The following is a 14,637-nucleotide window of genomic DNA, read 5'->3' as shown; positions in this document are numbered from 1 at the left end:
AGGTTTCTCAGTCTCAACGCTCGTTAAGAGGTTTTCAAATGTCACCCAGTGTAAACCCAGAGACTCTATTTCAGTGTTTTCCAACCTTGGCAACTTTAAGATGTGTGGACTTCAATTCCCAGAATTCCCAGCCAGCATGAATTCTGGGAGTTGAAGTCCACACATGTTAAAGTTGTCAGGTTTGAAAAACACTAATCTATCCAGACAATTGACTGGGTTACTCTACAATGTTTCTCAACCTCAGCAATTTTAAGATGAATTATAGGAGTACATCAGAGCCAGTTTGGTGTAGTGGTTAAGGTACCAGGCTAGAAACTGGGAGACTTCTATTCCCACCTTAGGCACGAAGCCAGCTGGGTGACTTGGGCCAGTCACTTTCTCTCAGCCATGGGAAGAAGGCCACTTCTGAAAAACCTTAACAAAGAAAGCTGCAGGGACTTGTCCAGGCAGTCACCAGGAGTCAACACTGACTTGAAGGCATTAGATATAAAGATACACACACACGCACACACATAATGTGGGTGTAGGTGTGTACATATGTTATGTACAGGCAATAGTCCTTTCTGGCCTTGTTGCAGAGACACATTAAGTGTAGATTGTGATGGCAGCACTTTTTGTACCAACGTACTCTGCTTCCATATTGAGGAGGAAAGTACATTGGCATTGTGGTGTAGAGCAGTGTTTCTCAAGCTGGGCAACTTTAACATGTGTGACTTCAACTCCCAGAATTCCCCAGCTAACTGGCTGGGGAATTCTGTGTCTTGAAGTCACACATCTTAAGCTTGCCCAGGTTGAGAAACACTGCTCTACTAGGACACATCCCTAAGAAAGGGAGAAGGAAGCTGTTGATTTGTGGGTGGAGTATCAGTTAAAGTGGTGGTGGACAACACCAGGGAGGAAGTTCGAATTAGATTTGTGCTCATTAATTCAGAGCAAGCACCTCTCTCTCTCTCTCTCCCTCCAACTCTAATTAAATCCAATCATTTCATTAATTCTTTTATGGGAGAGACATAGGCAGCAATCAACCAAAGCAGTGTCTTCACTCACTGCATCATCCTGCAAGAATTACTTTGAGTGTGTACCTTGCTCTTGTCGGAATGAAGCTTAGGTGTTTTTATTTGACTGTGTATTGTGTACTTGTCTACATTGCCCAGGTATGCAAGAATGCAGGGCAGTTTAGAAATGTTTAAATCAAAATGAACAGAGAGTTGACACAAACGTGGCAAAACTAATACAGGAATCTCCTTTTAAGTTTTCCAAGTCTTCCTGAAACCACATCATGGCACTGAACAGGATAACTAAGTATAGGGTCAGTTCTTGCTAACTGGATGGCATCACAAAAACCAGATAATCATAAAACCTTAATAGAAATCTGATGTACCCATGTGACAATATTACTCTTTAAGACGACTATTTTATTCAGTAACCAAATGATAAGACTTATGCTTTACCAACTCCCTTACCAACACTTTTTAAAATATTTGAAGCTCATTTTCTGTGTAACTTTATATACTTATTCTTCCAACCATTCTCAAGTCTTCATAAATGGTGGGGGTGACAAGATTTAACTTTACATAATGAAGCACTTTTGTCCCCCCTTTCTGTGCTAAATCGAATCGAATTGTTTGCCTCAGCATCTCACAAACCAAAATCTGCAGCTAAGACAACTAACCCTTGCTTCCCAAAGAATGTCTGTTTACACTAAATGCAGAGGCGCCATTTGTGAGAACTAGTATTGTATAATTGGGCATGGCATGTCCTACAAAAGTTCCATCCCATCAAAGAAATGATAATAGCCAGCTACACGCTGTATGGAAATACTGTCGTTCATGGAAATAATTGTGAAATCTGGCTACAAGCCCATAATAGACCATGAGCATTTTTCAATAATCCACCATTTATTGAATTTTGTATTTTTATATTCATTTTTAAAAAAATTCTCTGACAATTAAAGATACTTTAAATTACTTTTTCATAGATAAGTATTTGAGCTATTGAACCCTGAATATGCAAACAAGGGTATCATAACATCAATATAAATCTATTATCCAATTTTCATATCAATATTTTAAGATATACATTGCATTTCTGTGAATATACAAATAAGACTAAAGAAACAGAGAACTAGTTGAAATTTCACAAATATAGAACCACATAATTTTCATTGCAAAATTAAAATATGTGAAAAATAACAATTACATAAAGATTTTTTAAAGAATGAATGGTAAGCATTTATAACTCCCTAAATGATTTTGCTTCAAAAAAATCTTAAGGTTCTTTTACAGCAACCAGTACCTTCTCCTATCTATTAAATTCTGAGAGTTAAGAATTTGCCTGTTTTGAGATTTAGATGTTAGATTTTCAAGATCTCTATATACAAACCAAAAAATAATTATCTGCTTTTGTCCTATTTTGACAAATTGATACATTCTGGATACTGATGTGACTCCACTGAAAGAAAAAGACTTTTATATTACCTCAACTAATGAATATATTGTGCCATGAGTTTTTGAGACCACGGATATAAGATGAGATACTAGAATTAAATATTCAAGTGAATATTGAATATTTGGTAGTCCTTCGGGTTCAAAGAAGACATGCTGTTGTGCAGTTCATCTGTAGATGAAGTTGAATTGCACAACAGAAACCTGTGCGTGATGGAGTTTTAAGTGTAACAGCCATTGCACAGGGGCAGTTCCACTCTCTTGGCATTAGAGACCTTAATCCAGCAGCATGGAGAACCGTTACGACTGGAGACCTCTCCTGCTGCAGTGGATGACCAGGACATCTAAGTGTCTTGTCGTGCCCTTAGCATTCCACAATGCCTGCTGGGCCTGCCTTCTTGACCGTTGGACCGTTGATCAGTCTTCTCCGCTCAATCTGCCAGGGCCAGACTTCACACGCAGGGATAGACAAATCACCTATCCTTACCGAGAGTTGAAGACCTGTCAGCTACCCTCACCTGGTTTGGCCCATCTGCCAAGACAGTTTACTGGGATGTGGCCTCTGCACGTGTTATAGCTACTTGAGCCACAGGTGAGAGCTGAGTGCCAGGTGGGGACCAAAGGTGAACGAGCAGCTCTAAAGGACTTGTAAGGCCCTTCCACCAGAGGTGCTAGCACTGAGAAAGAATCTGCTGTTTATCTAGATCTTGAGATAACATCCCTTAGGATCATAAGCAGCAAATTTTTTGGCTCCATACATGCAACCACTATGGATCTTCATTGATTAGTTTCCCCGTAAAAAAAAAGTTTTGTACAATAACATAAAACAATCGCATGTCATTATATAAGACATTTAGAGCTTCAGACTGGTAAGCTACATCCTGGCTAGTTCAAATGCAAATGGATAGAAACCATCTGCAGCACCTATAGCGTAGCACAATTGTTGTATAACCCAAGCATATAAAGCTGGTAACATGAAAGCTGAACACAATGCACCAGCCATAGTTTAGGCTTTTCAAGCAAGCCAAACCTAATGGTTTACAGCATCAGATGGGGAATAAAAGAATTTTCAGCCTTACTGAAGAATGAAGAACAAAGTTCAGCATGGTGGGTCAGAAATTGTGCAAGTTTGTGTAAGCCAGTTCTCCCAAACAGGAGTATGCATGTGCATTATATTTTGGCTCTTTCAGAGACCAAAGCACTGGGCATTGGGGGTGATGAAATGCATGTCATGACTTCATGATGCAAATACTGTAAGTTGCATACTTACATCAGAAGCTGAGATGCAAGTACTATATGTAAGGGCAGAATTTGTTTCATGATGTCACTATGCATATGTCATTTTTGCATCATCATGGCTTGCTGCAGAGTCACTAGACCAAAGGCAGCAGAAAAAGGAAACATCTTTATTAAAAGCTCCACAGAAAATTATTGCAAGGATAATTAAGCTCCACAGCAATTCATTGCATATATAGTAACAGATGATATATACACTACATGCAATTTTTGTAACTTCTGTAGGAAACCTGGGGAAATGAGATCATATAAAAGTTAATATGTATCACATTGTTGTGTAACTTTGCAGCAGAAATGTATATGTGGCTGCTGAGAAGTAAGCCAAATGAGTTCAGTGGAGCTTACAGTTAACCTAAACATGCTTCGTGATGCTGAAAAGCACTGATTTAAGGAAATCGGTACTTAAACATATTATCAAGACTGAGAGAACAATTGGCTTAAAAATGTTATGAAAAATAGAAACCCTGATACAGTACTGAATGTCTACCTTTTTTAAAATGTTACTTGGTAGTATTATTCAGGTCTGGATGTAACTATAACAGTCAGCCTGGCAGGGGACACAGAGACAGACACAAAAGATTGGATGCATAAAAGCAGATTTTCATAAGTACTAAGCAATCCCCATTATTAGATGACCAGAGTGCTTCATCCTTAATATAGGTAAAATCAAAGTTCACAATCTTCAAGTCCTTCTGCAGGTACATCTCATTCAACTTGTTTAATGTTCTTGCAAAGGCATATTTAGATGCACAGCTGTAAGCTTCCCAGCTGTAAACTTCCTTGAAATGCATATCAAACCATGGGTTATCCTAAAAGGAAGAAAAATGTTTTTATATGCTGCCTTTCTGTTCGGAAAGAATATTCAAACCAACCTAAAACTTGAAATAACATGCAGGCACAAGGTAGCACCTATAAAACAACAAAGTATACTGTAGAGCAGGGGTCCCCAACACGCGGACAGGTACCAGTCCGTGGCTTTTAGGAACCAGGCTGCAAGCAGGAGGTGAGCGGTGGGCAGGCGAGCAAACTTACAGCCTGAGTATTTACAGCTGCTCCCCATCGCTCGCATTACTGCCTGAGCACTACCTCCTGTCAGAGAAAGCAAGCCCACTGGCTGCTATCTCCAAACGGCACGAAGAAAAAAGAATAAAAGGTCTGGAAAAAGAGAAAGTGCTTGAATCATCCCAAAACCATCCCCCCCTCCCCCGGTCTGTGGAAAAATTGTCTTCCATGAAACCGGTCCCTGGTGCCAAAAAGGTTGGGAACTGCTGCTGTAGAGAACCACTGCCCTTTAATGGCCTGGCAAAAAAAGATTTGTGTTGTCTGCGCTTCTGAAGACAGCGTGGGGACAAAAACAACTCCAAAGCCTTGATGTAGCACAGGTGGCCCCATGCATGCCAGATAAACAATGGTCAGACAGAGGAGCCATCTTCAGAAGGACCTTTTCTGTAGGTAATACTGCCTAAACAAGAGAGACGGTACCCTAAAATATCAGATCAATTGTGGTTGGAAACCAGCTGCCAATTGATGAAATCTTTTAGTAAGGCATGCAGTCTGACTACTATATTTTGGACATTTTCCAAGGGTAGCTTCAAATAGAGCATCAATCAACAATCAAGACAGGATGTGGCCAAGACAGCATGAGTAAAAGCTCCCTTCAGCGATGCTGAAGTTATAGTGACAAAACGGGCATCTTCATGTAAGGTTCTTTTTTCCTTTTTCTTTTTCAACAATAATAGATATGTTGTTTGCCACTGTTATATTTAGAGTTAGAGTAGTTTTTCAATTACCTTGTCTAACCTATAACCCTGGGATTTCCTAGTATCCTAGTACAATTCAGATCTGATTCTACTTAGGTTTTAAAATCAGTCAAGGTGTGTTACGGCAGGTGCTGCCCCTGGGTTTGCCAAGGTGTGAACATGCCAAATCCAACTTGCTAATTGTGTAAACATGCTCACCAGGGCCATCATTAAACATCCTTACCAGCTGTGTACCAAGGAGCAGTCTGTGGACTTGCTCTTCCATGGGAGGCTGAATTGCAATCCCTAGGTCTGGTGTCCCCCAGAGCAGCCACATCTCTAAGGTATTTGGATTCCATTTCAGCTTGTTTCCTCTTAGTCAGATTCAAGATTATTGATTGCTTCCTTGATGTTGAAAGGTAACCCCAAAGTTTCAAATAATATTGATCATATTGGAAAAATAAGATGTGGGACATCATAAATCAATAGCCTTGATGTTGAACAGTACTGCAATCTTCCAATTTCACCTTCTGAACACAGGTGAAACAACACCCCCAACGCCAAATCCTGACCTTGGAAATAATACTATCTTCAACAAGGTCTTGATCATCTCCTCTAACTGTAGGACCAGTACCATCCTGGCCAACTGAATTAGGTACAAGTGTAAAGGGGTGCAGTTCCCTTTAATTGTGTTTAGTGGGCAGCTCTGCAAGAGCAATAGATGAAGATGGTTAGATGTAGTAGAAAAAGAGCTGCCTAAAGCAAAGATTGTTGATGTGGGAACTGCAAAACATGTAATTTTCCCCTTATTTTTTATAAAAGATCAAGTATCCAGAAAAAGTGAGCCCTGTATTCAATGATATTTATTGAAAAGAAAAAGTATTTCTCTTTAAAAGAAATATGGAAGGTTCTGACTCCTTTACATAGGTAGAGAGGTAATAGTCTTCCTCTCTCCACACTCCATGCACACATCCTCAAGATTTACAAGCTAAAAGGAATCCAAAATAACGGCAAACAGCTGCTGTGATTATATCCCTATGACCAGGCTATTACTGGAGTCCAAACTGAGATGGATCCTATCAACTTTACCCACAAATAATTTATCTTTTTTCAGCAGTGCCAGTGTATGCTGTGTAAAAACAATGGAAACAGAACAATGAACATTCTATGTTGCCTCTGCTGCCACAGAACAGGGCTTCAAATATTCCTTAATCCATGCTTGATCTCATTCAACCTGGGAGTTCCTCTACTTATGCTTCAGCTGTAATTCCAACCATTTTACCACTCTCAGGTGAACTGAACTCTGTGTGAGGGAAGAGGATGCTTAGGTGTGATAGTGTTAACTATTTGGACTATCTATGTATTCAACTGACCACTAAGGCTTCTCCAGTATCAGTAACTAAGGAAGTTGGTATTTCCCAAAGTGTGCTCAAGAAACCATCCAATTTCATGGGTGTTTGGCATGGATCATTCTACTCCTGCAAAGGTTTGCATTCCCTGAAAATCTACCTGATAACGAACCTGAAATTCCATGATGCCCTGGGGTTAGTTTCACATTCTAGCTATTATATCATCAACAACAGGGTAAGTATGTCTTGTAATAAAATACAGCACTTACAGCATCAGCCTCTTTTCCATCTATCATCTCCAAATCATCTAGACGCCATTTTTCAGATATTTCATAGTTCTCATCAAGGCCAGTTCTACAGTGTTTTACCACAGATATTAGTACTTCTTCACCTTTTGACACTGCAAGATGAACACTTAGTTTACATGTGCAATATATTTTCATACAGATACAAAAATAAATTATCAACAAAAAATGTCTTCTGATGGCATTTAGTGGGTTAGGCCCAGCATTTCTGAGATTCAGCAATTGCAGTTGCTTTTAGCATTCATGCCATTTAGACCAATTTAACCTAATTAATTAAGGTTTAGGGTACCATAACACAATGTACATAATTAAACAAAATGTACAAACTGTACATAATTAAAAGGGCAATTTAAAATTGAATTTGAAGCATATTTACTTGGAAATAAGTTCCAGTATTCCAAGGTATTCCAGTATTCCAAATAAATATATCTAGGAGTGCAATCACACCACCAAAATCTTTAATGGCTTCAAAAATGTACTAATGGGCCAATGTTTGTATAGCTTTTTGCTCATTTTAAAGATAAGTAGTCCTCACTGCATCTAATGTATTGCTGCTAATCTAACTGCTGCTGAAGAATTTCTCATATTATTATTGCCAAAGTTTACTTTTGTGTGTTGTGTCTTCTAGCTTGTTGGAACATAGGGATTTTTTTTAATAACTATATTCACAAATTACTCTGAAAACTTGCTTTACCTGCAGATCAGGGAAAACATGATTTAAAGAAAATAAGCAACATGAAGTCATCTTTATTTCAACATTGACCAGCAAAACAAAGCTTTGAAAAATAGGAAAGCAGATGTCTCACTGAAATAACAGTGTAGCCTATATACTATAAAAAGTAACTATTTTTTAAATAACTAGCACAAACTATAAAGCCATAATATCAATAAAAATACAAGTAGTCCTTGCTTGACTGGGGAAGGCAATAGCAAACCACCCCGCTACAGTCTGCCATGAAAACGTCACAAAAGCAGCATCCCCCTAAAGGGTCAGACATGACTCAGTGCTTGCACAGGGGACCTTTCACCTTTCAGTCCTTGCTTACTGACCACTCACTCTGCGACCATTCAAACTTACGACAGTGTTGAAAACATCAACTTATGACCGGTCCTCGAAGTTGCAGCCATGGCAACATCCCTGCAGTCAGGTCACAATTCTGACACTTGGCAACTGGCACACATTTACGACAATCACAGCATCCTGCAGTCACATGATCACCATTTGCAACCTTCACAGCCAGCTTCCAACAAGCAAAGTCAATAGGGAAGCCAGTAGGAAGTCATAAGTCACAGTCACGTGACATTGCGCTGAATGACCCATGGTGATTTGCTTAACAACTCTAACCAGGCCTGACATAACTGACATTGTAAGTTGGCATGGTCACGTGATATTGCGCTTAATGACCATAGCGCTTAGTTGCCAGTCCCTACTTCAGTTGGTAATTGAGAACTACCTGTACATATAAACCTAATAGATACAGATAATCAACTAAATAGACAGTTACAGCTAAAATAGGTGATGAACAGAGATAGATCAGAAACATACAAGACCTTACTAACTTATCTCAGCAGAATTTTGAACTGTGCTACTTGTTAGCCACTATTGCTATACCTAAAACATGCAATCTTTTTTAAAGTCAAGGCAACACTTGGCTTTGGAATGGTACCCAAGCTGCCTCTACTGGTTGCAGAGGACATTAATGGGAGATGGTTATATCCTCACCTCGAGCTTGCAAACATTCTAAAGGCATCTGTTGGGGAACAAAATAGTAGATGAAGATTGGCCTATTCCAGCAGACTTATTTCTCTAAATTGTTAATGGAGCCATGCAAATAACTAGACTAGACTATATCCTGGCTAATTTTTTACTTTGGGCAAATTGCACAATTTTAAAAATTGGAGGGATTGTGTGGCCTCCTGCAGCTTAAGGGTCGCTGGCTGCACATTTCTGAATACTGAGTCTTTTATCAAGTTGTATTTAATTAATGTTTAATTAATTAATGTATCAATTAACTAAATGTTAGCAGTTAAAAACATTAACTCACATCTTTTTACACGGTTATCAATTTTTACAGAACACATTTAGAACACAGGCATGTACATGTCTGCATGAAACTTGGCTACTTTTTGAAAAATACACCTTTCATGAGAACTAAAAAAAAATTCATGAGAACTATGATGGAAATGGGCAAAATGTAATGTAAGGAAAAGTCCAACTCACTAACCATAATACATTGTAAATCTTTCCAAGTACCCATATTTTACTTATATGGAGAATTGATACATCTCTGATTCCAAAGCGTTTTGATGTGTCTTGAGTATTTGGGAAGGAAGCGGACATTAGAAAAAGAAGCCCAAAGCCTATTGGGTGAGTTTTGTCTTTGTCGTGTTTTTTCACACCTGGTCTATACTTGCCCTTAAGTCAAGCTCAGCTTCTATGGTAGACTGGATCTGGAAGTCAAAAAACCTTGCAGAGGGCGGTAATGGCAAACCACCTCCATATTATTGCCAAAGAAACCTACATCTAAGTAATTTTAAAAGTGATTTTATGATGTTTAAAAACTGTTGGTGCTTCTACAAATAATAGCATTGGATTAGATCCAGACTACATTAGCTCTACTTAGGTCCCGTTAAAATCAATAGTATGAGCTAGCACATGACTTAATTAAGTTCCAGCATGATTTTTATATTTAATTGCCCTGCCTCATTCACAGAATTTTACAAGGACCCAGATGGCAACATCTTTCTGATGGTATATACAATCTACCTTCTCTTAAGCTCTCAGAGACAAGAGATAATAAAGACGTTACATTATGTCATGACCTGTGTACAAGGTTTTACACAATTGCCACCACCTCTCTTAGAAGGGGGGAATATCTCTATTTTTACAGTGTATTTATTTATTTAGAAAACTTATATGTCCACCTATCTTTTACAAGGCAATCCTAGGTGGCTCACAATAACATTAAGTAAAAACAGGATAAATAAAACAGATAAACCCCATGGTAACACCATGGATCTGAACAATGGCGCTGCAACATTGCATAAACTCTCCACTCTTACATTTGCTGGGCTCACTTCTATTATAGCTCAAAGCCTGAGCAAAGAGCCAGGTCTTCACAGCCCTCCAAAAGGCTAATAGGGTGGGGGACCTCCAAATCTCAGGGAGGAGACTGTTCCAAAGGGTCAGGGCAGCCATGGAAAAGGTCCATCTCCAATGTCCCACCAGATGACATTTAAAGGAAGGGACCAGGAGCGCACCCATGCTATCTGACCTGGTAGGATGGGCAAATACCCTGTGTGGTTGGTATTGTTCCTTCTGAAGAGGCTGTACATGAGTAGTTTTCTCCTGACTACGTATGTCTGAGGAGTTCAAATATAGGATAAAACCAGTCACCTACTATCTCCAGATGGTAGGTGTATGTTTGTGGGTAGATGGGTAGATTTTATAGTGAATTAAGATTGTATCAACACTGTGTGACAGTAAGATAAACCTGAAAAGGAGCATAAGAAATGATTTTATCCTGATTCACATCCATTGGTCCATCTGAGTATCAGCTGTACTGGCAGTTGTTCTTCATGGTTTCAGACTGGAGGCATACAAAATAAAAGGCTTTGCATACTTTCTTACACGACAAAAGATCTTCAGCATCCTATTTGGATGTCTGCAATATTCATCTCAGTGACAGGCAGCATGTAGCCAACCTTAGTTGATTTCAGAATCTAAGGAAAGTTGTATGGGGGAATCGTCTTGAAATTCTAAGGCTGTAGGCTAGACTGAGAAATTAAAAAAAATCCATCCTAGACAAAGGCAATGACAAGCCTTTTTACTTGGATTTAGAAACCAAAAGTCAAGCTTGACTTTAATGATATAATAGGCTGCTTCTTCAGTACTTCTGGGAAAATGGTTTCCTTCTGTATTTACACTGCCTGCATATTCTGCATTAAGAAATGTTTAGCAACACAAAATGTTGCGATCAGTGCCTACTCTCATTAATAAAATAATCTCCACTTAACATGTTATTCGATGGAATAGATATTGCAAGTCTATATTTTCTTGACAAACACAGGTTAGGATACAAAGCACCCATTTTAAAATAGTAATGTATCACAAAAAAAGTAAAAAAAAACCATTAGGTGAAAACAATGGAGTACTTCTAAACAAATATGCATATGTTTCTTGGCTAAGATGTTTTTAAAGATGATTTTTTTCTAAGATATTATGAGATATTTCACATGGATGGAAGTACTGCTCATCAGTATCACTTTGCTGAATTATCAAAATGGGCCAGTGAGTGATACTAGATTGGCAACTAAAAATGACTTGCATAAGTTTTTGGGCTATAAAATATTGAAGTCCAAAATAATGCAAGAATTTACAGCCTTTTTTGTATTAGAAGCAAAACTAAGAGAAAAGGCTTATTATACTATACAGGAAAAATGCCCAAACTAACAATTTTTGAAAGCCACAGATCAAATGTGTTTTATTAACATATAATCATATTTTTGCTGTTTCTCTTTAGAAAGATTTATTCTGCTGCTTCCTAGAGGAAAAAAAAATTCCCTGTGATTGGAAAATAATCAATTGGTCATTTTCAATTGGGAATTTAACAACAGAGGCAGATTAATCCTAAATATATTGATGTAAAAATTTCTGAAATGTGAATTTCTTTCAGAGAAGGATATTTACTATTTCAGTCAGCATTTGAGAATGTTCAGTTTCTCAAGCAAGTATTTCTATAATCCACATAGATGTTAGCAATAAGAATTTACAGACGACACTGGTAAATCTAAAACATATATTGAGGGAGTTAATCCCACCAAATTTGGGGGAGGGGGGCTGTCTGAGTACTATGAAAGGGATTGTACTATGAATCTAGATTATAAATATTTAAAATTCATGCTTGTGCAGTTGATTAGCCTTTTAATCCTGAACACATTAAAATATTAATCCCAATCAGTTACTTTGAAGGAAGCTATATTGATTTCAATAGATCTTAATTCTAAGTAGATGCATTTAGGTTTATTGTCTTATTTTAGAATGCTGACAGTTATTGAAAATCTGTATAAATACAGCTATCAGATATAGATCCTGTCAGATTATAATACTTAACATTTAAAAAGTACTTTAGTATGTTCAAAGCATCAAGTATATTTAAAGCATTTAACATGCACTAATTACTTCAGTAACAATATATGTAGCAGTATCATACTTCCTCCCTAGTAGATAGAGGGACTGAGGCTAAGAGAATATTTTTTCCCAGAACACCAAGTTAGTTAATGGCTAGAATGAATTTTGAATCCGGAATTCCTGGCTTCCAATTTAACACTCATACAGTATAATGGATAGATGGCAACTAGAGATCATCCATTCTCCTTATGTCCCCACCCCATTTACCTGAAGCACAGAGGTAAAACCGATCTTGGCCTGAGCACTCAACTTCAATGAACCCGTACAAGCTTTGCCCTAGTGATCTGAATAGCTTCTTGTTGAGATCCTCCTTCACCAGTGATGACATTGCCTCAGCTTGTGTCACAACTGGGGCTGTTCTGTTTCTACTCCTTTTGCTTCTTCTCCAGTATGGGTTGCTCCAGAGATTAGAGGGTTAATTCTGTGACCAAACCATCAGGCCACCAGGTTCCAATTGTCCAGCTTGCTGGCTAGAGAAGCAGCAGCAGCAGCAGCCCCATCCAATGTCCAGTACATCAAAAGTTCCTCTGCTCTGCCATAGTTTGTTGATGAAAAGAAATACCCACTCCTGTGGGACTTAGCAGTCCCCTGGCTATCACGGGGCAGAAGCATTGTTAATACCAAAGCAACACAAAAGCACCATTCACACTAAATCATTTTGCTTCCATTATCCCACAGAGTTAACAGCTGCCTGGAGGTATTGATTGAGATGATCTTCCATTTAGAATAAGCCCATTGGCGAAAGAGACAGGAGCAGAAGTTACGTCTACTCACCCACCCTCCTCTGCAGAACTGCTGCTTTTCCTGAACACTTAACTTTTCCCACAAGTGTACGTGCATCATTTCAGAAGAAAAGGAAAGCCAGCCAGGTCTGGCTCAAAACCCTCCTATCAGTTCAGAAAAAAAGCTTTGATATTACATCTAGGTCTCCACTCTCAGGCACCCAGGAAAAAAACTCTATCATCCAGGTTAGAGTACTGCGGAAAGTAACCCTTTCCTTGCTAGAACTTTATTACAGTAATATATTGGCATTATAAATAATTTCCATTTATAGTAATTCATCTCCTTCAACCTCACCTAGAGATCGGTACTAATCCCTCTGCAAAGACTTTATGAAGCCTTTATTTATTGTATGCAACACTCATTACTTTTCTATTTTACTTATGTCTAAACTGTTTTTAATACATTTGTTTAAGGGGGTAAAAGGGAAAAAAAGGATCAGAGAGTACTAGACTAGTAACCTTCTCTCAGCCAGCCGGTTTTGAAAGAAAGAACTGGAAAAAGAATCCCCATACCTCACTGATATTTAATATATTAAATATCAATTATTAATATATTTAATTCATCTTGGTATTCATTAACTGTATTTTTTTTTCTTATCTTCCCCTCATCTTCCAAAGACCATTAGTAACATAAGACCATTAAAGCCCATTTTTACAACTTATGTTTAAATCAACTTCGTATTTTCTGTGCTATAGAAAGCGTATGTCAGCTAAAATAGACAACTCAGCTTTGTTCCATTTTCCATCCGGTGTACAAGAAATTCAAAGGCAGTGTAACAACATACTCTTATCCAAGTCTGTACTGTATGGAAATAACTCTCAGTGAGTTCAGTTCTTATTCCCTTGTAAGAATGCACAGGCTGATAGCCAAGCCTGGAATTCCAAATAATTACAGAATAAGAACCTGTAGTCAAATTAAATGCAGCTTAGTTAGCTTTTTGAAATACTGTTGCAGGAGATGATTGACAATTAAAAAAAACCTTTTGGCTTAAAAATAAGAGTATTTTTAAATCCATACTTGCTTGTTCACACCCACACATTCAGTTTGAAACTGACCAACCACAATTTTGTTGAGAGCACTCTGCATACCTTGTATGGTTATTTTTTGGTTCAGCTTGTTGTATGAACCCAGATAATTGGTCAACTGAGGAGTCCATTGGGTAGATGTGGGTAGATGGGTGAACCCAATCTTCAACCCTCAACTATTATGCAAAGCAGAAGCATAAAAACTCCCTTAAGATTCTTCTGCACAGCACTAGAAATTCACACCCAGGAACAGTATGAATACCTGAATCTGCTTTTCTGTTACTGTCTCATCTTTGCATGCTTACTTTATCACTCTCTCAACCTGTGTGCTTACCTAAACCAATTAAACTTCAGAATTAAAAAGAGGTATGTAAATTATACATAATGCTCGACCATAGGAGTGACACCCAGCTAACATTTTTTTAAATTAATATGACAGGAACAGGAACAGTTCAGGGAGAGGAGGACAGTGAAGAACACAGCATGGGCCACATCATGCATGTAG

The 14,637-nt window shown here is 38.2% G+C and overlaps 1 protein-coding gene across 1 annotated transcript; it reads right to left on the bottom strand.

Moving 5' to 3' along the window:
* Nucleotides 1-3,409: 3,409 nt before the first annotated feature.
* Nucleotides 3,410-13,207, bottom strand: EXOC1L (exocyst complex component 1 like). Its single transcript, XM_063310023.1, has 3 exons — nucleotides 12,532-13,207; nucleotides 7,098-7,228; nucleotides 3,410-4,549 (listed from the first exon to the last, which is right to left on the bottom strand). The coding sequence occupies exons 1-3, from the start codon at nucleotides 12,650-12,652 to the stop codon at nucleotides 4,283-4,285; spliced, it is 519 nt and encodes a 172-aa protein (XP_063166093.1). The 5' UTR covers nucleotides 12,653-13,207; the 3' UTR covers nucleotides 3,410-4,282.
* Nucleotides 13,208-14,637: the final 1,430 nt, after the last annotated feature.

This window comes from Candoia aspera, chromosome 8, assembly GCF_035149785.1.
Source record: "Candoia aspera isolate rCanAsp1 chromosome 8, rCanAsp1.hap2, whole genome shotgun sequence".
NCBI classification, from domain to species: Eukaryota; Metazoa; Chordata; class Lepidosauria; order Squamata; family Boidae; genus Candoia; species Candoia aspera.
Note: the sequence above shows the minus strand (reverse complement) of the source record. Positions and strands in the feature narration are given on the sequence as shown.

What these genes read in the sequence shown, in the direction of transcription:
- EXOC1L (XM_063310023.1), bottom strand. Translation starts at nt 12,652, where the DNA reads ATGTCATCACTGGTGAAGGAGGATCTCAACAAGAAGCTATTCAGATCA. An exon ending in GTTTTACCTCTGTGCTTCAG is followed by an intron (nt 7,229 to 12,531) that starts GTAAATGGGGTG and finishes TTCATCTTGCAG; the next exon opens with TGTCAAAAGGTGAAGAAGTA. An exon ending in ATGGAAAAGAGGCTGATGCT is followed by an intron (nt 4,550 to 7,097) that starts GTAAGTGCTGTA and finishes TCTTCCTTTTAG; the next exon opens with GATAACCCATGGTTTGATAT.